Below are 25,229 nucleotides of genomic sequence, written 5' to 3' on the forward strand. Positions count from 1 at the left end.
AGAAATGTGAAAGTGGCTGGTGTTTGAAATGTGCTGAACTTCCTCCATGAGCTCATCTCATGGCCAGCATGTGGCAATGTTAATATCCTCTTGATCTACCCTGAATCATACATCATCAATTTGCCATGCCTCTGTGCGACAACTGAAAAGATGCATCTGTAATTTGCTCTGAAATGAATACTCGGTCTTGTGCTGCCTCTATTTTCAAACATTGAAACTGGCACCCTCGCAGCATTAATTCATCTTTATTTGCCTGCCAATAGTGAAGTCAGACTGGTGTCTTTGATTAAGATGTTTGCACTCACATCAAACGCATTTAAAATAAGCGTGTTACCTTTGCAGATGACTTACACCTTTATGTGAATGAATGAAACAGACTGGGTTTTTCCATGTGGTTCCTTAATGAGCTAAGGAGATTTTTGGAACAAGCTGTTTTAAATCACAATCAAACTCCCTTGGTCCTAAAAAATCAAATAAAGGGAACGGCATGTATTTTGACACTAAATCTTGATGAATGTGTTGTTTAGATGCAAACATGAGAAAGCAATTTTACTGACCTTTAGATTAAAGCTTCCCCTTTCTGGTTTTTATCTAACATAAAAAAATAGTCTGCCTGTCAGTAAATTATGATTAATGAAGGTAATTAATGATGGCCGGTCTTTGTTTCTCTGCTTTTTGTGAAGATGTTTAGATAACATGAATTAGTTTAGACATTTCTGGGTCAAGAAATTTGTTTAACTGGCAAAACTGTTGTGATATGCAAACTTTTGCTTGAAATAACCTTAGACCTATAGGACAGATATGCAGATGAGTAAGCCAATGTAATTAAGCATGTAATGGCCACAGAGTGTGATTAGTGAGAGCTCAACCATTGTTGTGACAATTCAGTTCCTCTCGCTCTACGGGTATCTGCGAAACAAGCTGTTGTTTTTGGCCACAACATTAGTATCTGTTAGATGAACCAATAGCAGAACATGTGTGAAAGACATTTAGTCTGCTAACTGGTCACTAATATCTGCCAATTTTAAGACAACTGATTTGTTTTTGAATAAATGTTCACCTTAGATGAAGCTTGTGGGATAGTTCAAGAAGATATTTTGAAAAAATATATTTTTGTCCATGCACTAAAAGTGAATGGGGTCCAAAACACTAATGGACCCCAATGACTTTGGACAAAAAAAAGTTTTTGTTACTTACGAACATGTAGCTTTTCGCTTCACAAGATGGTATTTGATAACTGAAGTCGTGTAGATTACTTGTGGATTATTATGATCAGCTGTTCGAACTCTCATTCTGACGGCACCCATTCAATGCAGAGGATCCTTTAATGAGAAAGTAATGAGAAAATTTTGATGAAGAAACAAATTAATCTACGTCTTGGATGGTGCGAGGGTAAGTAAATTTACTATTCCTTTAAGAAATTGTCCGAGTCTCTGTTGTGTTCTTTCGAGGAAAACTTGTGAACATTCTTACACTGTGCGTTAATTAGTTTGCTCATCATCCAAATATTGAGGTCTCTAAAAAAAAAAAAACAGGGCGGCCCACATTACATCACTTTATTGTCTTTTATGTAATCACGGCATCTTTTATGTGGTCACTGCAGATGCTATAGTAGTTCATAAACTTTAAACTTTAGCCCCCAATTTCCATAAAAGATTTTTTACTGCATCACGGGTCCATCCTGCCACATATGGCAGGCTTGTGTTTCGAAAGAGGAATTATAAAAACTTTGAAAATGGAAAATGTTTTCCTATCCGCCTTCTTGGCCTCTGCAATATTCTTCCAAAACAGGATGAAAGTAATATTTTAAGAGATGATTATAATTAATGAACTTTGCAGGTAGTCACTTTGGATCTTGAGAGGAAATGCACTGCTCAGATGGATGCATATTGATGTTCAGAAACAGCACTGGACCGTTCTACTCACCATGACCCATTAGTCTTCCACACGTTACCCCTGCTGGAACTAGAATGACAACAGCAGACAAAATCATTTCAAAACATACTCATGTGATAAAAGAGTTCTCATCGCTCTTTCTGCACACATTTGACCTGTAACAATATTTCTAGGCCAGTTTCCCAGTTTTGTATAGGACTGTGAGGATTATTGGAAATGGTTTTGCTTCAGTAGTTTGGCTTTGCGCTCACTTGCACAGTCACACAGGGCACATGGATAAAGGTAAAAGTGTCAAACTTTCCATTTCTGCTACTGAACATCTGAACCATCTCTTCATCCTCTATCAAATTCAGAAACCTCAGGGCTACTGGCTTGCTGTTCCAGTTGGCCCCCACAAAATGGACCATTAGCATGTGTTTTTGATATGTTGCGCAGCAGAACTGTTTTCAACATTGATAATAATAATTTTAAAAAAAATTCTTGGGCAGAAAATCAGCATATTAGAATGATTTCTGAAGGATCATGTGACACTGAAGACTGGAGCAATCATTGGAATAAATTGCATTTTAAAACAGAAAAGTCAACAGAAAAGTCTTTTTTTAAAACTGTAATAATATTTTACAATATTAATGTTTTTAGTCTATCGAATAAATTCAGCTTCGTGAGCATAAGAGATTTCTTTCAAAAACATTAAAAAAATTAATCTTACTCACCCAAAACGTAGTAACAGTAGTAAATACCCCAATTTTTTATTTATTTAATAAATTACATGTTAAAACATATTTAAATAGAAAATGGTAATTTAAAATTGTAATTATATTCCACAATATTACTGTTTTTAGTCTTTCAAATAAAGTGTGAGAAACTTTTTTTTCTCACCCAAACACTAGAAACAATAGTAAGTACCCCAATTTTTTATTATTATTTATTTCAAAATGGTTAATTATATGTATATGTAAAAATTTAAGTAAAATAAATTGAGATTTTCCCATGTGCTATTTGTGTCTAGACTAGAGGAAGAAGAGGAAACTATTTCTGGCCTGTCCTGTTCATAAATTTCAGCTACTGTATTTCTTGCATTTTATCACTTTATTTATATATTTCTGTCATTACAGTTTTTTTTTTCATAATGATGAATATGGCAATAAAGAGTGAGATGCACTAAAATTTATTTATATGAACAGTAAAGGCAAGATGCCTTAGATTCAAACCCTAATCCTAAAATGTTGACAGATTTATGGCTTTTGTTAGCTTCACTTCAGAAAATCTCCAATACATAAGTCATGAGAACATCTCATACCATAATATTGAATTGGCTTTGACTGAATTGGATCATTTTTCTGTGTTTTTTGTATCTCCTTCAGTGTTTTATGTCTTATTAATGAAAGAAAAAAAGAAAGAAGAATAGAGAAACCGTTAAAATATGAGGTAAATGGACCTTGACACAGTGTTGTTGTTCAAAACAGTAAAGCACATTGTGGTCCTGCAATATCTCAAGTGTTTTATTTTATTACCTAGATGCTTCAGTCATACAAAATATTGCAAAAGCTTTAGTTTTTAATGATGCTTTCCAGAAACAGAGACTTAACAGCATTCTTAGAGGCTTCCTCTGAGGTCTCTCTCTTCCTTTCTCACTGTTTTGTGCCTGTCCCTGGAACAAGAACTGCATCTGATGTCTCCTCAGGAGACACCCTGCTCAGCTTCCTCCATGTGAAAATTACGGCAGAAGCATTAGGTTCATAATGCTGTCTGTGTGATTGGGTTTGCAGTGTACCGTGAGCACAGCTGGATCTGTTTATAGGCCTACTAAATAATGGTAACACAACATCCAAGCTTTAGAGACCATCATTCATGTGCATCAAGTACAAAGAAGACATATTTCATGATGTTCTCCAGTGTCTAAAAATTCTCTGCTAATCAAAAACCACAGATTCCCCACATGAAAGATAACAGAATCAGCTTCAGACACATGCACGTCTCTGTGTCTGTTCGCAAAAGAATCTGTTTTTCTCCTGTTGCTATGTTGCTCCTGTAGCTCAAATAGTAGAGCATGGCGCTAGCAACGCCAAGATCATGGGTTCGATTCCCAGGGAAAGCAAGAGCTGATAAAATGTAAAAACTGTAACTTGAATGCAATGTAAGTCGCTTTGGATAAAAGCGTCTGCTAAATGCATAAATGTAAATGTAAATGTGGCCCGATCATTAGATTTAACACAGCACTTCCCCTTAATTATCCCCTAATTGCACAGTTGTGTCAGCTGCATACACACGAAAACACAGTCACGCTCGCGTATCTTTACCACATTAGCCTGCAAAATGCTCTGCAGCATCTGAAAGCAGTGAAATGTGGGCACTCTTTCAGAGACAAGAATTACTGGAGGACAGCATGCCGCCTTAATTCTACCAAGCACTGTTTTCCCCTAAATGCTCCAAAGAGAGCCCAGAGGATCACCAGATGGAAGACAGAAAAACACTACCAAAATTGGACATGGTTGGCTCATTTGGAATGGTTTCTAGGAGTCCGTGCCTCCGTTTGCATTAATGAATTGAACCACAAATCTAAATTAGGTTTACACTGAATTAAGAATAGTTTCATTAAAGATGCACTTAGTAGTGTTTTTTTATTTTTTATGTTGCACTGGTAACTTACTCTTAGCAGCATGGATCACTTAGAAAAAGTTTTTGCTTCCCAGTGCCACTGCAGAAATCTGCTAAACGGTCATGTGATTAGTCATGTGATCTCAACATATTGCGCTCATGAGGTGACCCAGACTCAAAAGAAATATTTAGGTCTAAATTTAAGATTTATGTATTTGAATAGATGTTGCATTTAATTCATTCCCATCCATTCCCAAAATGAATGTTAATAATGCACATTGTCAGTCATACGTGTACAGAAACAGGTAAGATTTCCAAAGAATAGTATACTAATAAACTGAAGGTTTATATATTTATCATCGATCAATCAATCAATCCACTTTGTTTCAATCTCATACATTTTAGTTTGTTCCACAGCTAGCCATATTTATGTTTGTGATTTAAAAAAAAAAAAATCAAATAGATACAAATAGTTAAAACTATGCTATGATTTTTAGTGTGCAGAAATCTTTTCATTTATGTATTAGAGACATATGTATCACATTAAGTTTCTTTATGTTAAAATGAAAGAAAATTTTATATGCATTTAAAATACATTCCTCTCAAATTTAACTATCTTAAATTTAGACCTTTTATAAGGCTACTGAAATCTTCATAACTTAAATGTTTAGAGTCTTTAATTTTTGTATATAATTTTATTGACAAAAGTTATTTCATCACATATTTGCCGTGACAACGCATATGAGTGATCAAAATATCAAAAACAACTGTTTGTTAGTTAATAAAAAACAAGTATGATACCTAGAAATGTGATTAGCAGCAAGCCATACACTGTAGACGAATCTTAAATTTAACATCTAATGAAGTGCTCTGTGTTGCGTGGTGAATGAAATGACTGTAAATGAAACAAGTTGAGATTTAAAGCATGTACATGTGAGGCGTAATATATATTCCATTATCAGCTCATAAAAATATGAAATTTATATTAAATCCCTCACTGTCATTGGCATTTCCTGAATGGCGCTTCTTCTTATTGAATATACAAAAGAGGGTGCTGGTAGAATTGATACCTCAAAAATTGCTGGTTCAAGGCCAAGGTGATCTAGATCACAATCCTGGTTTGTCACCATTGTACCTATGAGAGCAAGAAAAGTCTTTGCGGCTGGGGTCTCTGAGGACCGGTGTTAAGCGATGGTTACTTACATGCACGCTCTGTAGTTTAAAAGAAATGTGTTACACCTTGACACTTCTGAAATGTTCAGGAATATTACATTACAATTCCTCTTGCACATTCATTTTCTATGTAGATACTGTATAGTAATGGCCAATGATGAAGCCTTACTGACATGAATGCAATTTGATAACATATGCAAAACATTCTTTTAAACCTCATCTGTAAAAATGTGTCAATGTAAACAAATAAATAAGTATTTACAATTAGTCAGCAAGGGATACATTACAAAAGGAATGATAACTAATAACCAGAAAAAAGACAAATAAGTTACAGTAGATAGTAGAAAAGGTCAGAATATAATACATCTCCCCTAAACATTGCAACAAACACAAAAGGCCACAAAAAATGTTCTCCACAAGAATGATGAGAAAGACATATAAAATAATAAAGTATATGAAATGAAAAACGATAAACCCTCAACACTCAGAGTCTTGGGTTCATATTCAAGATGGCAGGACTCAATGTAGCATTACAAAGATTATTTGTGCAACATTTAACTGAGAATCTAAAGCAATGCTGACCAAATATTTATGCTCTTTTATACTTGTCCAGCAGGAGGTATATTCACCTCTTAAAGGCACCTCTAGTCTGTGGATCTGGCCTTTATGCAGGCCCTTATTGCAGAAAGTCTCATTTTCGTGTTTTACTAAGGCACTACACTGATCCGGTTTTGCTTTTATCAAAATAGTCCATGACAGGAGATACAGCACTCCAATCACACTCAATTATCTGCCAAAAATAAAAAATAAAAATGAAAAAGAAAAGAAAAGAAAAGAAAATATCTTAATAATAGAAAAAAAGGAAGATCACAGGATATTTAAACGTTTTCATCTCTAAATAAACTCATATTTGTTCACCTCTGCATTCATATTTGAGGTCAGAGAAGAAGACGGCCTCCTGGGAGAAAACGAATAACCCGAGTCTTCCACCTGCAAACGTTTTGTCATAAATGGGGCCTGAGTCTGCCATGATCTGCTTGCCTTCATACACAACAACTCTGGGGGGAAAAAGTACAGATTTTCATAAATATAACATTATGTTTTTGTTTTTTTTAAATAAAATGTATAAAATATACTAAACATTAATTATATTTATAACATTATTGATCAAATGTAATTTTTTTATATAATTTTATATAACAAAAAAATTATTCTATTCTATTCTATTAAAATAAATTCTATACATATCACAAAAACGTGTGTCTAGGAAAAGAATATATAATGTCTGTCTAAAACAAGATGTAGTCTGAGTCTATACCTAATGTAGCCACATTGTTTTTTATAAAATATAAAATATAATATAATAAAAATGTATTATATTCTTGATATTATTGATAAAATTATACATATTATATTGTACACACACCAAAAAACGTGTGTCTTGGAAAATTAAAGGTAGTTAATGTCTAAAGCAAGATGGAGTCTGAGTCTTTACCTAATGAATCCAGTCTTCGGTCTGTGGATGAGATGCCAGCGGTAAGCGGTATAATCTTTCCAGCCGATATTCTTCGGGTCGTGCCACAGAGTGCGCACCTAAAAGATATTGGAAAGCCATCCATCCATCATCTTAAGCACTAAGACAGACAGCACTGCTTTGAAACATGGGAATTTATTGGACAGTTTATTGTTAGTAATGGCACGAAAAGAGAAATCTGTCAGGACTAATAAAAGTGAAGAGAGAGTTCACCTGCTGCTTGGTGTTGCCTGTGTGCCATAATGCATTGCGTAGATTTTCCCCAGTGCCTGTGGTGGAGTTGACCACCTTGAGAGAGACGCCAGAGATGCCAAATGCCTTTGATGGCTTGTCTTCCCAGTACGTCTGTGTGATCTGTTTCCACATGACTACGTAAAAACGTCGGCTAGACTGGTATCCAAACACAAAACCTGCATAATCATCATCCCTGTCTGTATTCACATAGAAGGTCCCGCTGAAATCCACAGCGCTGAACTCATCAAAGCCTATTATTGTGCAGAATAAGAATCCAAAATCAATGCTGGCACGTTTTAGCTTTTCACGTATGGAAATGTTTGCATTACAGCTCACTTACCCACTGCAATTCCAGGGTCGGAGTTGGCAGTTTGCACAAGCTCTTTGCCCTGGTTTCGGACCACCCAGTTTGGATCAATCTGTGTGGTTCCCTTGGGGTCGAGGTGAACCATTTGAAACTTCCGGAAATCTGTGACACTGATTGCACTGTTTTCTGGGCACGCGTCGAAGATATCCGGGACTTTGTCGTTGTCGAAATCATTCTCACAGGCATCTCCACGGCCATTACCTGAGAGAAAATATAAGAACGTTAAACCAACTGCTGAGTGAGTGACAAAAGTAGAATAAACTAGACAAATAATTATAAACAAATCTTTATGAGCTTATGAGGTCATAGAAAGCCATATACACCATTCGTGTTAAGACTATCAGTATAACCACTTCATAAAATACTCCAAAGCCACTGACCTAGAAAATTCAAATCTAAGCTTCAAAACATTCAATCATTTGATCTGCAAACTACTGGCATCACAGTGCAGTCTTATCCAAGAGGTACTTTTCCTTTTGGAAAACTGGAAAACAATGGCTTTTCCCAAAGCTTTAGGATTGTCTCTCTAAGCCAACAAAACCTCAAAGATCTCCAGTCTCCCCATAGACCGTGACAGCTTCAGCTAGCACTTGGAGTTCAGAGGGCTGCCGAAATGAACACCCTTTGGAATGCCAAGGCAAATTTCACCCCACTTAAATTTCAAATCCACTTTATAAAAAAGAACGCAAGCTTATTCAACCCTTATACCATTTAGGCTTAATGTCAAGCTGTGTATATCTGTGTCTAAAATACCTCATAAAACACAAAGAGACGTGGAGCCCTACCCTGGGATGCAACTCTTCGGCATTTCTGATGCCAGCGAGACATTTATGCATTTCTTATCTGCTTGCTTTTTATTGCCTTGTCTTTGATTTTCTATTTTATGGGACAGATTCTTGGACAACCCTCATAGGAAATATGAACAACGTCCAAAACAACAGACGCTTGCATGACACAAAAATTGAATGCAGGATTGTGTATTAAGACAAACAGGTGTGAGGAGCTCAGAGGAAAATTCTTAACGTTGTTTATCAGTTTTCTCAGTTCTCTGGTAATCTGCAGAACAACTGTCCACATTATGCCACATATCAATAATTAGTCACATCATTATTTCAACACATTCCTTATTCTGGAGTGAAATAGTAAAGACCAGAAACGAGATATGACATATGAAGCGAGATATGAAGTGTTCTGTAAGAAGTGTTAGTGTAGCAGTTCAAAACACAAAGTATAAAGTTTTTCTAAAATGTTCACGGATTTGTGTTCTTATCATTTTTATAATAAACCAGGACCTACAATAATCATGCAATGTAATTATCAAAGATGAAAATACCTTGGTACTTGGTACCAATGTATCATGCATCTCTCTAAAAAATATTGGTAACAATTTACAATAAGGTTTCATTTGTTAACATTAGTTAGTGAATATGGACAATGAAAAAAAACTTCTAAAGCATTTATTAATCTTAGTTTTTGTTCATTTCAAAATGTATTCATAAATTACTGAAATCGAAATTATTATCTGTTAATATTCTTAAACCTTGAACCTGAGCTAACAATGAAACGCTGTTTTTAACATTACTAAAGATGAATAAACACTGTAACAAATGTATTGCTCATTGTTAGTTATTGTGAGTTAATGCATTAACCAACATTAATTAATAGGAACTTTTTGTAAAGTGCAACCCAAATATCAGTACATGGACCTAAACTATCAATTTAATATAGTGGGAGAAAAAAAAAAGATATAAATGAATGATAAATAATATATTTTTTTCAGTACTATAATCAGAGACCAAAATAAGGGGTGCTTTTTTAATATAACACTGTTTTTACCATCAGAGTCCGTTTGGTCCTTGTTGGAAACTAGTCTGCAGTTATCCCGGTCATCAGGAATGCCATCATTATCATCATCATGATCACAAGCGTCTCCTTTCCCATCTCCATCGTGGTCGGCTTGGTTAGCATTAGGTATGTACGGGCAGTTATCCATGTTATTTTGATGGCCATCTTCATCTATGTCCTGGTTGTCATCACACTGGTCTCCAATTAGATCATTATCTACATCCGTCTGCAAAAACAAAATGGTACATTCTTTAAAAAATGAATAAAAATGATTAAATTGCAAAAGCAATCAGTTTCCATTTTTCTCCAGACCTGTTGTGGGTTGTGGACTAAGGGGCAGTTATCACACTGGTCTCCGACACCATCTAAATCGGTGTCTTTCTGGTCTGTGTTGTAAATGAGAGGGCAGTTGTCTCGCTCGTTTAGAATCTCTAAGAGCAGAAATAAGAAAAGGACATGTGAGTCACATCTGTTGTGATCCAAAATGAGTCACATGTATTAGAAATGACGATCAAAGCTTCTTGTACCATCTCCGTCCATATCAATAGAACAGGCGTCTCCTTCCCCATTGTTGTCAGTGTCGGTCTGAGCAGGGTTATGTTCATACGGGCAGTTATCACAACGGTCTCCGACATCATCCTTGTCATAGTCATACTGCCTGGGGTTATACATCAGGGGGCAGTTGTCCTGGAATAAATATATCATATACATGTGTCTATATGAATAGCACATACTCCTACAGTGTGTACATCAGTAGCAGCATGAAGACAAATTCATAAAGCTCACATGTACTAAATCTGCCTTACCCTTTCATCCACAATTTCATCATTATCATCATCTTTATCACAGGCATCTCCTTGCCCATCATTGTCAAAGTCCTCCTGACCAGAGTTGGGCAGAGTTGGGCAGTTGTCCTGCAAAAAAAAGTTAAACACAGGCCTGTTTTACAGTGAAAGCATAAGCAGTGTATACTGATCTATAAAAATCATAATCTGACTCTTGCGAGCAAATCAATGGCAAAAACTGAAGACTACTTAAAATGTGACTTAATAATGTCTATTAAAGAAAACATCTGTTGCAACCTGCACAGAGGAAAATTTAACATTAGAAATTGCATGTGATAACACATCTGTGGAAAATAACAATTGTGTTTTTTTGTTTTATAATATCTATGAACATTCTCATCACACCCTGAAAATATGTATCATGGTTTCCACAAAAACATTCAGCAGCACAACTGCTTACAATCATTAATAATAATATGAAACATATTGGAATGATTTCTGAAAGATCATGTAACTGGAGTAATGGCTTCTGAAAATTTAGCTTTGCAATCACAGGAATAAATTATGCTTTAAAATAAAGAAAACAGTTATTTAACATTGTAATAATATTTTTCCCACAATATTACTGATTATACTTTTTCTTAAGAAATAAATGCTGTATGAGCATAAGAGACTTCTTACAAATAATTTTCATTGATTGTATACGTTTTTTAAAAATTATTATAACTAAGGTTTTTTTCATGAAATAATTCTGGAAACTAAAATTATTTTAGTTAATTTTGGGCCCAGGCTGTCACACTACTGCTTCGCTTATGTGTGCAACAAGGTCTTATTCCAGAAATCTGACACTAATAGTTATTCATATCAAATGAACCGCATCAAATCACCCACATACAGTATTAAGAATTTCAAGCTTCTACTGCTATGATATCTCAATTTTTCATTCTGTGCATTACCAATATTTTCCTTTATTTATTATGTGCACATATTTTATCCTTTATTGCTTTCTCGCTTGGCTCTCATTGCTTCCCAGGCTTCAGATCCATGATGTCTTGCAGATTCTGGTCCTGGTTTTTCTCCACGGTGTATCATGACATAATCAAGCAATTATCCATCACAGGAGAAGAATGATGTAATTATTACTTTTGCTCTCCCTCCCTTTGGCTAAACACCTCACCACAAAGACGTTTAAGGGATATAAAATATACGATTCCAAAATATACGATAAACACTGGGCCAAATCAAAACATTCCTCCAGTTCATGGTCACTGGGCCCCCTGCCTGACTTGATGCCATTGTCCTGTGGGGTTTATTAAGGTGAAACAATATTTCTTTCCATTTTATATTCCTTAGAAACCCACTCAAAGCAGTCCTCAGCTAAATCTTAAGGTCTGGATTGCATTAAGTTGAACCAATGCAGAGACGTCTTTAGTCTCAGCATCTTGTCTTCAATATATCCACATGTTCTATACATTTTTTCTATTAAAATGACATATGGATCCAAATGAGGGGCATGACACTGGTTAATGTAGTTATGTAGTACCTTTTTGCAATGGTAGGTGGCATTTGCTCCACACACAAGATCCTGGTTGGGCCATCCATCTAGATCAAAGTCCTCTCCACAGATGATGCCATCTCCAGCATAACCGATACGGCATTCGCACTTGTACATTGGGTCACTAAAGTGACTAAGGAAGATGCATTCAGCATACTTGTGGCAGCTGTGGCTGTTATCTTTGCAGGGGTTGTAGGGTTCACACACCTATCCATAAGGAAAAAAACAACAGATACTAAAACTCTGTCTATTTAAACACATATGACCCAGAACTTTGGGAACTTGCTGAGGGTATCTGCCGGGAGGCTGGACGTAAATTAGCTGCTCGGTAAGTGGTATGCAGGGTGATATATATATAACTGACCTGTTTGTTGGTTTTAGCTGACTCCACTCCCATGCCGTAGGGCTGAGTCCCTTTGTAGCGCGGGGGGCAGGGGAGACAGTGGAATCCGGGGTCTGTATTCACACATTGCTGTAGGCCACCCACCTTATGACACAGATCTGATACCATATCGCACTGCAGACCACAGAATGCAAAAAGAAAGAAATAGAAAAGCAGTACAAGGATCAGAATTGTCATATATGTACTGTATATACATACTGCAAATTCTTGACCATGTAAAATTCATCGACATGGTGCCAAGGCATTGTTATGTGGTTCCTAGGGTGTTCTGTGTAGTTAGAGTATTGTTATGTGGTTGCCACGTTAAAATAACTGGCCCCTAGTCTCCATGATATTCTGGTCTCTAGATATGGCTTTGGTTAGGTCTTCAATGTAATATATGAGATTTATTCCAGTTATATAATTTTTTGCCAGTTTAATTGTGGTTTAGAAAAGCTAAATCTAGAAATGCACATCTAGAAAAGTCAATGCACAATGCACATCCAACATTTGAAGGGATAGTTCACCTAAAAATAAAAATTCTGTCATTAATTTCTCACCCTCATGTTGTTCCAAACCCATAAGACCTAATAACACAATTTAAGATATATTTGATGAAATCCGAGAGCTTTCTGACCCTCCATAGAGAGCAAGGGTACTGCTACTGTACGTTCAAGGCCTAGAAAGGTAGTAAGGACATGGTTAAAATAGTCCATGTGACATCGGTGGTTCAATCCTAATTTTATGAAGCTACAAAAAACATTTTGGTGTGCAAAAAAAATGAAAAATAACGACTTTATTCAACAATTGTTCTCTTCTGTGTCAGTCTCTGCCGTGCAGTACCAAGATGCATGCGTGTGATGCAGGAACCGGCGTTCTGATGTAGAACCCGGATGTGCTGCACCTTGTTTACAAGCAGAGGAATGCCCACACATACGTCATGGTACTGTCTTGAACGTGTGTCGAAGTCTGTTGTGGAAGAGAAGAAATTGTTGAATGACGTCGTTATTTTAGTTTTCTTTGCACAAAAAAGTATTCTCATAGCTTGATAAAATTACGCTTGAACCACTGATGTCACATGGACTATTTTAATGATGTCCTTACTACCTTTTTGGGCCTTGAACGTGTCAGTTCCATTGCTGTCTATACAGGGTCAGAAAGCTCTTGGATTTCATCAAAAATATCTTAATTTGTGTTCCCGAAGATGAATGAAGGTCTTACGGCAGTGGTCTCAAACTCAATTCCTTGAGGGCCACAACTCTGCAGAGTTTAGCTCCAACCAGCTCCAAATCACACCTGCTTGGATGTTTGTAGTAATCCTGAAGACCTTGATTAGCTTGATCAGGTGTGTTTGATTAGTGTTGGAGCTAAAATGTGCAGAGCCAACGCTATCTCACGACCAATTCGTACATATTTTACGAGGTGGCTAATTTGTGCGAATTCATACAACCTCACTCAAACGATTTTGTCCGATTTGTCTAGATCCCAGTGACGGGTAGGTTTAGGGGCGGGGTTAGGTGTAGGTCATTCGTACAAATTTATATGAATTGCGCAACTCATAAAATACGTACGATTTAGGAAAAATCTTAAGAATTCGTACAAATTAGCCACCTCGTAAAATATGCATGAATTGCCGTGAGATCGGGCTGGCAGAGCTGTGTCCCTCCAGGAATTGAGTTTGAGACCAATGTTTTATGGGTTTGGAACGACATGATGGTGAGTAATTAATGACAGAATTTTCATTTTTGGGTGAACTATCCCTTTAAGTCCTCATTCATATCTGTACCACAAACATGCAGAACAAGTGCAGTCACATATACCATTGTTCGGTGAATTTTCACAAGCGAAATCCAGTCATTTTAATAGGAATCCATGCGTTCATTGTTTTGAAAGTGACTTCTGTGTGAGCTGTGCTTCATACATCACTGCACCTTAACATGCCAATGTTAATACTTAGGGTTACAGGTTTGTTCAGAAGTATTTTGATCTTATTAGTCTGATATAATTTTGCTCACCTCATTGACATCTTCACAGGAAGTTCCATTGCCACGATAACCATTCGGGCATGGTCCACATTCCCAGGTTCCATCAGAAGCTGTGATACACTCAACTCCAGAGAAGCAAGGGTTTGAAAGACAGCCATCTGTCAAATCAACACAGCACCGTTTTTAGTATAAAACATCACATACTATTCTTTCTCACTTAATTTCTGTCTCTAATGCTATTTTTAGGAGATTGAAAGAGAAAAGCACTGTAAAAGGACATACATGCAACATATTTTGTTCATACATTTGTTTTTCTTACCAATAGGACACTCCTGACGGTTGCATACTTCATTTTCAATGGAGTCTCCAAGACACTTCCTTCCTCCATGCTGTGGTTCAGGGCTGTTACATTCCCTAACACGACTCTTCAGACCCCCTCCACATGTAGCCGAACACATTGCCCAGGGAGACCATGGACCCCAGCCACCATCAACTAAATGGCATAACATGGGTTCCATTTATTAGATATAACACCCTAAAAGTCTGATTCACAAATCTGTTCATAGAGTGACTCAAAATGCCCCCATAGAGAGGACATTATGTACAGCATCTGTTTTGTGACCTAATTAAATTAATGTTTATATAATTATATAATATAAAGTACTATTCTGTGTTTTTTATTGTGACAAAGTCCATCTGCTTGTTATTCTGTTTTTGTTTTGTATTGAACTGGTTGTTATTTAGTTTTATTGTGCCATTGTTCAGCTTATGCAATTTTAAGAGAACCAAAGGCAGATATTCTAGTGCAGACTTCAAAGAACTGATACTGATGTAATGAAACTAACTAATAAAGCTAAAAACCATTTTTAGATATGATTTAGCTTGGATTTCATTTGGACCAAATGTTATGTTATGTAATGGCTCTAATATATCACAATCTGTGTGCTTGCACATTCCTGGCTAATGTGGAAATAACACATAAATGCCCAAAATAAGCAGGCACAATGCACATAGCTTGCCCTCTTCTGGCACTGCTCTTCAGAAACTAAAAGTTAGCCCAGATCCTAAACATTCAATAGCCCCTGATCGAAAAATTTTCAGGGTGTTCCCAGTCATCTGCCGTGTCTCCGATGTGAATCTCATTCATCAGGCATTTCATAAGCATCTTTGCCATAATCCTCTGAATGAACAAATTGCCCAAATTTGTGTACCCTCCCTGCTCTAACGATAATATAAGCCCTGGAAAGAATGACATCATTCTCTCAATGTTTTCCAGTTAAGATCTGAACAGCAGGGTGGATGAGATGGTTTCTATATGAGCATGTGTGTGGTTGGGCTCAATTTGGGGTTGAGCTTTAAATTTTGTAGGGCTGTCAAAGTTAATGTTTAACAGCATAACATTTTTTTTTTTAAATGCAGCTAACGTATTTTATATTTAACAGTGGTGATTAAATATGCAATACTCACTTGGACAGGGGTCCGCGTGGCAGCTTTGTGTCTCTCGTCCATCACCTTCACAGTCTTTTCCGCCTCTTTGTGGAACAGGAGCATTGCAGTGACGGATACGTGTAATCAGACCCTCTCCACACGTCACTGAGCAGGACGACCATGGAGACCATAAGCTCCAGCCACCGTCTTGACGAACTGCAAAACACAATGTTACTGTAAGTGTGCTACAATGACTCACGTCCAGCTATCACACATACAGTGGTTGTATTCATACCTCTGCGGTCACATTTTCCCAAACTGCACTTGCGTGTCTGAATCGAGGGTCCAGAACATGTATTGCTTGTTTCATCACAAGAGCGCCCCCTCTGTTGAGTGCCACTTCCACATGTGACTGTGCACTGAGTCCATTCTGACCATGGAGACCAGCCATCCTCACTGTCCATTGCTAGACAAAGACATCATAAGGAAATGTACAAATATATATGTATTTTTTGAAAAAAGTCTCTCTTAAGCTATAAACAAAAGACAAATTTGGTTGTAATTTATCTCTATATATTTGTGCTTCCACTTACGAAGGCAAACTGGACAGCATTCGCCATCGATGAAGGATGGATTGGCACATGCCACTGGAGGACATGTGATCTGACGACAAACCACTTTTCCTTCTTGGCAGGTACATTTAGTACAGCTATCCACAATCCAGTCCTCTTTGTCCTCAAACATACGGCCATCTTGCCAACACATAGTCTGCTCCGAAAGACTCTGCATTTTATTTAGTGCTTCCTTCATCGCCGTGTTTTCTTCTGTCTAAAAAGTCAGTTTGAAATTAAATGAATCACACAGTTGTTCATCTTCATGCTGCAATGAGACCACATTCAGTCTTTCCACACATTCAAACATAACCAGCAGTCAAAATAACTATAAATTTTCATGCATTGAAAATTTTAGATGTTTTCCAACAGAAAACGTCTAACACGGTGATTTACTGAGCTCACATTCCTGCCACAGTTATGTGGGTAGATACCAAATTATGGTCCAACTATGCCGTTCATGTGCCCACAAACATAACTGCCCTCACATTTTTTAAACATCTGACAAAATCAATTAACATCAACAATATGGCATGCTCTATCTGCGTGTGAGATCTAAGAGGCTCTTTTCTAAATTACAGAAGTTATACAGTGGGTGTCTAGTCTAGCCTGATAAAGTGTAGGATAACATGGGTTACATGTGGATTTGTCAAAGCAACACAACAGGACTCACCACTTTCTGCAGACCATCTATGAGGTTGCTAACAACAACTCTGAGACCCTTGAGCTCCTGGAAGAGGTTGGCTAGTTCTTCACAGGAACGTTCACACATCAGTTCTGAGGAGCTGGTTGCTGGAACATCTGTATTCTGGCCAATCACATTGGTGGCAATTGAAGATGGAACCTCCATCACCTCTGCGCTCTCGCTGACTACATTTGCCTCCTCTGAGGAAAAAGAGAAGAAATTCTAATTAGATGTAGACATCTATAATTAACACATGAATTCCGATTGGTTGGTTCAAAAGCCATGGCACAACAATTAGATTTGTGAGACACATCACAATCGAATAATATGTTTATAGTGACCAGAGGCCTGGTCTTTCACAAATCTTACCATCCAAAACTTTTGAAGTAGTGTATACTATAATATCCCATCCATAACAGAACATTCAAGATCTTTAAGCAAAAAGAAAGCAAAAAAATTGCATCTGTCACTGGTCACAGAACTGGTTGAGCAAACATTGTGTCAGGTTGATTGAGATGTTTTGATAGAGCCACAGCATTTACACTTTTCAGAGGAATCACAATCTACAAATGGGTTACTTATAGTTTTTTGAGCAAGGTGGGATAGGAAAAAGTCTTGTAATGTTGGAAAAATTATACTTCACCTTTAAGGCAAGTACAAAGACGGAGAATGCAGACATTGGGTATCTCACAGCATGACAACTAAACCTGTTTGCAATAAAGTCTCTTTATATACGACACTCAGGCGCTTGAAGATTGCAATAGGAAGCCAAATTAAAATGTTTCATTGGCTCCTGTGATATAACACACATGTAACCGCGAGCAAACTATTTCTAGGCACACAGACCTATCTCAGCAATTCTTGTTCGCCGTCTTTAGAAGCAAATTTTTTTTTTTTGAAGTTATTTTTAAGTAGTTCAGAAGGAGTAGTATAATATAAAAGTCTGGGCGGGGCAGTACTGTGAGTTACCCCAATAAACTATTATTAAAAGTCTAACATAAAAAGTTTACTTAGTTCTTAGTACTTAGCACTTAGTTTTTAGATTAGACAGTTGTAAATATCTTCACTTGATTCCTTTGTTATTGCTAGATAACAAAGAAATGAAGACTCTTAGGACAGCATCAAAGATAGCTTCATAATTTCTGGATATATGACATGTAGATTACCGTCATGTGTAAAGAGTTATTCGTTGAACATACTCTAGACACTCAAAACATTTTTAAACCATGATAGTATTTTGGTTTGACCCTTATGTGAAGCCAGGACTGTTTTTCTATATCTGTAGAACTCATTTATTCCTCAAGTGACTATAAGTGTGTTTCTGTGTGTGTGTGTGTGTGTGTGTGTGTGTGTGTGTGTGTGTGTGTGTGTGGTAGTGCGAGTGTGTGTGGTTGCATTCATGTTTAACTTAACTACCCTTCCTCCCTTCTTGGCCTTATGACCTACTAACCTGTCAATGGGACCCCACACATGGTCACTTTGCTTCTAACAAGGTAAAATCATTTAAATATAAGCTAAAAATTAGCTAAATGCAATATTTGTACAATTACAACAACATACCAATCTTAAAACTAAAGCATGAGAGCTGATGTGCATTGAAAAACACTTACAAAATCAGACCAGATTTATGGATGGCCTACTTAGACAAATACAGGCTTGTAATACACACACACTATGGCAATTCCAAGCTAATAATTTCTTCAGTCACAATGGCTGCTGCTAATCTGAGTGAGTGTGCACAGGTCTCCACAAGCATGAGCCCCTCTAAGCATGTTTATTTAGAAAGCTAAGTGTCAAGTGCCAAAAACCTTCCCCAGTGTGAAGGATGTCAAAAGCCTGCAGTTTAAGAACCCATTCTTTCCACAGCCACTGTTCGGCTGACATTGAAGAAAACCAAAACACAAAATATTCCAACAAAATGGACATCATTACAGAACGAATCCCTTCCTGTCTATGAGTTACATATTCCGTACAGCAGTTCCAATTAAACAGGAACTTCTTCTTTATCCCACAAAACTTTTTTTGGCTGGCTAAAAGTGTTAAAAGAATGTTAAGACTCACAAGCCCCTCCTACCTGGGTTTCCAAGATCACATCCCCTGCTCTCCAGAATGTCCTCAAGTGGGGTGTCAAAGATAAAAAGTACATTCTGCAGCAAGCCCTGAAAGAAACAACAGCTGCTGTCAGGATTACTTTGCCAATTTTCAACCGTTCACATATATCTCCCATGACTGGGAATTTGGGTTGGATTTACAGAACACTAGAGGATCAGCTGTAATTTATTACTCAGTTTCCAGCAACTTGCTTGGCATGCACTGCAACTACTAATGCCGACTAAATTGCCTTACAAAGAGCAAAAATTTATTAGTTGCAATTCTTGATATCCTGTGGCTTATGTCCTAATGCATTCAAATGGCATGCACTTTACTTTTCTCAATATTGTAAGGTCAAACATACCCTAAAGTGGCTTTCTCGTGTGGCCCCTTTGGCCACATACATACGGCCACCTGTGGCGCTAAGGTGTTCATAGAAAGGTTCATCGAGAATAAAGCTATCAATGAGTGCACAACCAATGTACAAAGTTGCTGTCTCTCCATGCACATAAAGTGTTACATTCTTCCACTGTGAATCCGAGAGGTCTACATCCTCAAAAGAGATCACATTGCGTGAGCCATCAGCCCACCAGTACACCAAATCTAAAGTGTTGGTTCTTCCATCCGAAACAACTTCAAACTGCCTGCGCTCTCCAGGGCCTTCCAGTGCAAGAATGGTGCCGCGGGATGTGCGGTCCTGGCGCAGAGTGGCTGTCAGAATGAAACCTTCGTTGTTTTGTATCTGCAAAAGAAGTTTTTGTAGCGCTGTGGAGCTGACCGAGGGGAGCTGGTCAAAACGGATGAAGCGGTATGCTGGAGCATCGCTGTCCAGACCCTTGAAAAGCTTCACACCAATAGTCTTGCGTGTGATCCCACTGGTTTCAAACAGGTCAAAAACTGTCTCATCTTCCAGTTGTGCATCTAAAAATGGGTACATGGTTTAAGTTATTTTACATTTGGTTATTCTATATTCAATTTGTCACTACATACAAAAAGGTGATTAAAGATGGTATAACATTGAAATAGTCATAGGACATAAGAAACACGCTTTCCCTTGTCTGTGTGTATATATATATATATATGAAGAGTTCAAATGTAAAAGCCTCTAAGTGCTGTTTGAAATTTTCTTCTAAAATGAGCATTTTTCTCAGGATCCTATGTGTAGTAGATTCAGTAATTTCACATTAATGGCAATGAATAGGTTCTTATCATTGCTATTAAAGCGAAATAACTGAACATAAACAATGGTGCCTGAGAAAAACGCTCATTTTAGAAGAAAATTTCAAACGGCACTTCGAGGCTTTTGCATCTGAACTCTTCATATATATATTAACCTAGTACAATATGACCAAAAAAATCATAGACGTGTAAGCTATTTAATTGTTATATTACAGCAACAATATGACTCATATGATACAGTACATGCTGGTCCTAAGGTGATACACATTCAAATATGAAGTAATAAAGATGATTTAGATACAGAATATCAAGAAAAATATACAGTATTACCTTGAGATTTTACGAAGGTGAAGAGAAGCAAAAGGGCCAACATTCGGAGACATCTTCGGAGAATCATTCTTCTATGGATAACAATGGTAACCAAATGTTAATTTTTCACGTTAATTAAGTTACCTGCCCCACAGTGGCTCTGCTCTGCTGAAAACCAGGAAGACCTCATCTAACATTAAAAATAAATTTTTAGACATGTTCAAACCCACTGAATCTATTAGGATGTCCACTGGCATGCTTAATTGAGAAAATGCTCCAAAGCCTATGAACGAGTTTGTATAAAATATATGCTGTAGCCTATGTAAAAAAAAAAAAAAAAAAAAATAACTGTACAGTATGCTTTAGCACAAGTATACAAACAAATACATTAGGTATTGAAACTTTTGTGAAAGTGCGAATCATAGCCTACAATTACTTTTCAAAGGAATTTCCGTCAGGGCACAATCCTTTTAGATTTCAGTCGCGCAACCAATATTATCTTTTGGCGTACATAAAAACGTTTTTGTGATTATGCCTATCATTTGTACATACAATAAAGTATTTTACTGACGTATGATAGTTACTGAACTATTAGGCGATTGATCAGCGTAGAGTTGCTATGGTTACCTCTTTACGCGCCTACAACTGGAGCATCTAAAGGCGCACTCTGACTAAAATGTAATTTTTGTGGTTATGAAAACACTGTTACGCAAACGCATATATAGTCTGTGTAAAAAGAATACACACTTTTAAGAACCCACGCCATATTTGTTTTGGCTTCTCATAAACCAGCAACAATAGAAAAGTGACAAGCACCTCACTTACCCGAACAAAGGTGAACTATAGAAGAAAAAACAAAAAAACTAACAAAAAATATATGTACAAGACTAAAATAACTATCCGCTCTACTCCTCAGTCAGTTCCACTATGGTAACCCCAGGATAATGATCAAAAAATCATTGCGTAAAACCTGGAGATGCCACGGGTCCCCAAGCGCAAAGTTTAAAATTCGCGCACGAAGCGAGTTACACAGTTCACAGAGGAAGGCAGTCAATCATGAGGTGTTACTGAACAATGTCTTTATGTTCCAAAGCTGATACGTGATAAATCCAGATGATGCCGGACTCACGGGCTCTCTCCTCATAACTGATCTCTCTTGAATTTTATCACGAGGGGCGCAGATTTGCTTTCAAAAGGGGAGGGTTTGGGGTGCTGGAGGAGGGTTGCGCTGGACTGGAGAGGTGCGGGTTGTTGCTGTGACAGCAGGTCATGACAGTTTTCATTAGCTAATGCAGTTCTGAATCGCACCTGGGGCTGTTGAGGTTAGGGTGAAGACCTAAATGTGAGCATAGGTATGTGAGAAGGTCAAGACTGAAGTCAGGTTTATACTAAAAGGCGATAGAAAAGAAGTGTCAATGGACAAAGGCCAGATCACACCAAAAAAAAAAAAAAAAAAAAAATCTGTTAGTGAGATACAGAGAGAGCGTATACATATGTACAGTACAATACCTATATATTAAAACAATATATAAATAATATATTACTATAATATGATACATAATCATTTCCATCCTGTAATTCTATAGCCCAATATCAAATACCAAATACAGTATGTCCCATAAATATTCAGACAGAGATAGATAGATAGATAGATAGACACAATAAACACCTCACAGCACAACGTGGCATGTACCATTTAAGATGTATGACTTTAATCTGACCTGTTCTCTCAAGAGCTTTACATTCCTTTGAAAATATGCTCCATCCCTTTCTGAAAACTCAAAGGAAGGCATTCCATCCATTTTTTGTCGAGTGGGAACATCTTACAAAAGCACATAAAGTGGAGATATACTACAGCAGATGAGACAGATGATGTACATGTTTACAGCATGCCCTAGGTGAAGCAAAATCTGGGCCCAGCAGAGGGTTAAAAGCATGACATCATTGTATATTTCACTACTTTATGCTGGAAATTACATTATATCCTGTATACGTCCAAAATGAGAAAGTATCCCCATGAGTGCTGCCCTCTTTTAAGTGCCTGATTAGAGTGAGCAAAATAATAATTCTTCCTTCCTTTGACTGAACTGGTGTGTCCGTGGAGTCTAAATTACAGTTCCAGGTTTTTCAAACAAATTTGATGTTGTTTTGCCAAGATGTGTATTTTATAATCAGCTCTTGAGAAAGGTACCTCGTTAATTACATAATGCACACAGAACAGGGATGCCTGCCAAAGCACATGCATTGTATGATCATGAGCTTATAAGTTAAGCTAATTGTTGCTATAAGTTAATAAGCCAGTTTTGTTCTTAAAGGCCAATTGCAGCATTAAAAACTTTTATAAAGTTGTAGAATTGCTTCTTTAATGCATTATAGAACTATCGCTTTGATGCAGAGGAAAGGGCATGTCATTGCAAATGTTTTCTGAACTGTTCAATAAATATATGCTCAGTAAAGTATTGCTTTTTTGTAGACTGCAAACCTAGCAATCATATCCCAGAGAGAAGGACATTTTACCACTAGACTGTCCCCATGGGGTCACTGGGAAGCTTACCAGATTGATTTTGGTACAATGTGTTCCAAGTTCAAAGCAAATCCCATGGAGAATCATCAATGAATCTTTGTTTTCTTTCTTGTTGTCTTTTAACCACCTCTTGTACAGATAATAAATAATAGGATACTTAGAAACAGAATCAACTTCTGGAAAAATTATCTTTCAAACCTACAAGTGGAATAAAAGCAAACATATGGGAAACTAATGCAAATAATAGATATCTTATAAGAATGGACAGGAGTTCTGGAAATACATATTTCATATTTTCTGTATGGAATGTTTTTACATGTACCATTTTTGCTTAATAGTCCTAAATAAACATGCTTTAAATCATATTGCCCTTCATCCATCCAAAATTATGATGCACATTTCAGTAACTCTAGTTTCCACAGCAATCACAGCATAACCTAGACAAAATTTATAGCAAAGCCTCTGATCCTCCTTACGTCACAGAATCTAATGCCCACATTACATAATAAGCATTCCCCTCTCCTCACCTCCCAAAGTATTCATATATCTGTCATTAAAACGGAACATTTAGCTAATGACTTCCAGACTGACGTTGCACTCTATGAGCTAACAATGAGAGAATGCTAGGCGAAGTCTTTAGAATTCCCATTTTATCTCAGCCATTTTATGTCTTAGGCCCCAGGGAAATCTTTTTTTATTGTTATAATATATTTTTTTGTTTCTCTCACTTTGTTACCAATTTATTTTTTATGTTCCTTTCCGCTTGGGCAATTTACACAGTTTCCAATCTTGTAAAAGTCAGAAACGGGAATGCATGTGTGATTTAATTTTTTGGAATAATGCAAAGTGAAAGGCACCAAATGACATGGGCTATGTGAGTCAATACGATAACAAATTTGCTCACGTTTCGCTCTGAATGATTCAACTTAAAGCTTTTGTCACTTCTGAAGAAAAAAAACAAAACATGTAGGCTTTTCCCTCAAGGCATTATGCATTAAAGAAGTGCACTGCACACTAACATGCTAGAAATAACAGTTTGCCATATTTTCGTATTGGAAACTCTTAAAGTGGGAGAATGATTACATTTCAGAAAACAGAACAGGTTATGTATCAATATGAAATACTGAGATGTCCAGTAAAGAACAGATTGTTTCAACTGACTGTTCCCTGTTTATAATAGAAAGCACTGAATTATTTTGAAGTCTCCAGTTTCATAGAAGGAATCACTTGTTCAAACTGTGTGACAGGCAACATCTATAAATCAGACTTATTGGTAATATTTCTTTGTCAGGAAAGAGAGATGATGTCACTGGATCAGTCAGTAAGATAAATCTGGTTTCCTTGCTGAAGTGGAAAAGTGTGGCCTGTGGTGGTTCATTTATATTTAGACTTTTCTGAATTCTCCAGATTTGACTAGTAAAAGATGCTTAAAGTGTGGTTAAGAAACCATGCTCTAAATTAACTATAAATATAAAAGGAAATATTATTTAATCACTTGATTGATTTTCTGTGGACATTGCAAAAAGTGTAATGTAAAAAATAAAATTGTGCAATCATTACCTCCAAAGAGATATATGTATCTGATTACTTACAAAGAAAAAAATGTAATTTTTGACTAAAATCAATGTGGCCATTCCTTCATGAAGCACATTCAGAGTTTTTAGACAACCTTTTTTGGTGTTTGTGGTTTCCCCACATCATTTCAAGGTATTTAGGTCACTGAAATCAATTCCTATTCCCTCTATTAAATTTCCTCTTGACCATTTGATAGGATTTTTTGTTTTCATCTATTTTTAAATAATCTCTCAGTATTTTTGCCAACATCTATTTTTCTCACAGTCAATGACTATAAAGCTGAGAAACACCTTAATATCCTACCAAGCCAATATCCATTCTTGGAGAAGATATTCTAAAAATGTTATAAGGTTCTATAAAATCGTGTATAAAACTCGACTGATTACAAATTATGAGCAATTACAAAATAATGACTTTTTTTCTGTTAGGTTATTGTCAATTTGTGGCCAATCTGTTAGGTTAATTTTAGTTGT

The 25,229-nt window shown here is 36.8% G+C and overlaps 1 protein-coding gene and 1 long non-coding RNA gene across 3 annotated transcripts; one reads left to right on the top strand and one right to left on the bottom strand.

Annotated features, from left to right (window-relative positions):
* Positions 1-4,832: 4,832 nt before the first annotated feature.
* On the bottom strand, positions 4,833-21,781 carry thbs2b (thrombospondin 2b). 2 transcript variants are annotated; one of them, XM_058794332.1, is made up of 21 exons: positions 21,483-21,781; positions 20,679-20,749; positions 19,534-20,090; positions 19,153-19,237; positions 17,067-17,278; positions 16,376-16,610; positions 16,078-16,248; positions 15,822-15,998; positions 14,674-14,847; positions 14,385-14,512; positions 12,352-12,504; positions 11,976-12,194; positions 10,454-10,561; positions 10,175-10,334; positions 9,960-10,078; positions 9,639-9,873; positions 7,776-8,003; positions 7,415-7,686; positions 7,163-7,260; positions 6,586-6,725; positions 4,833-6,457 (listed from the first exon to the last, which is right to left on the bottom strand). In XM_058794332.1, exons 2-21 carry the CDS (start codon positions 20,743-20,745, stop codon positions 6,450-6,452), a joined length of 3,546 nt encoding a protein of 1,181 aa, XP_058650315.1. In that variant the 5' UTR covers positions 20,746-20,749; positions 21,483-21,781; the 3' UTR covers positions 4,833-6,449. The 2 variants fall into 2 exon arrangements, with proteins under 2 accessions (XP_058650315.1, XP_058650314.1); XM_058794331.1 differs by having other exon boundaries at positions 4,833-6,725.
* LOC131551394 (uncharacterized) lies at positions 13,629-14,807 on the top strand. Its single transcript, XR_009273746.1, has 3 exons — positions 13,629-14,085; positions 14,404-14,540; positions 14,680-14,807. It is a non-coding gene; the product is annotated as an uncharacterized LOC131551394 (long non-coding RNA).
* Positions 21,782-25,229: the final 3,448 nt, after the last annotated feature.

Source organism: Onychostoma macrolepis, chromosome 12 (genome assembly GCF_012432095.1).
Source record: "Onychostoma macrolepis isolate SWU-2019 chromosome 12, ASM1243209v1, whole genome shotgun sequence".
NCBI classification, from domain to species: Eukaryota; Metazoa; Chordata; class Actinopteri; order Cypriniformes; family Cyprinidae; genus Onychostoma; species Onychostoma macrolepis.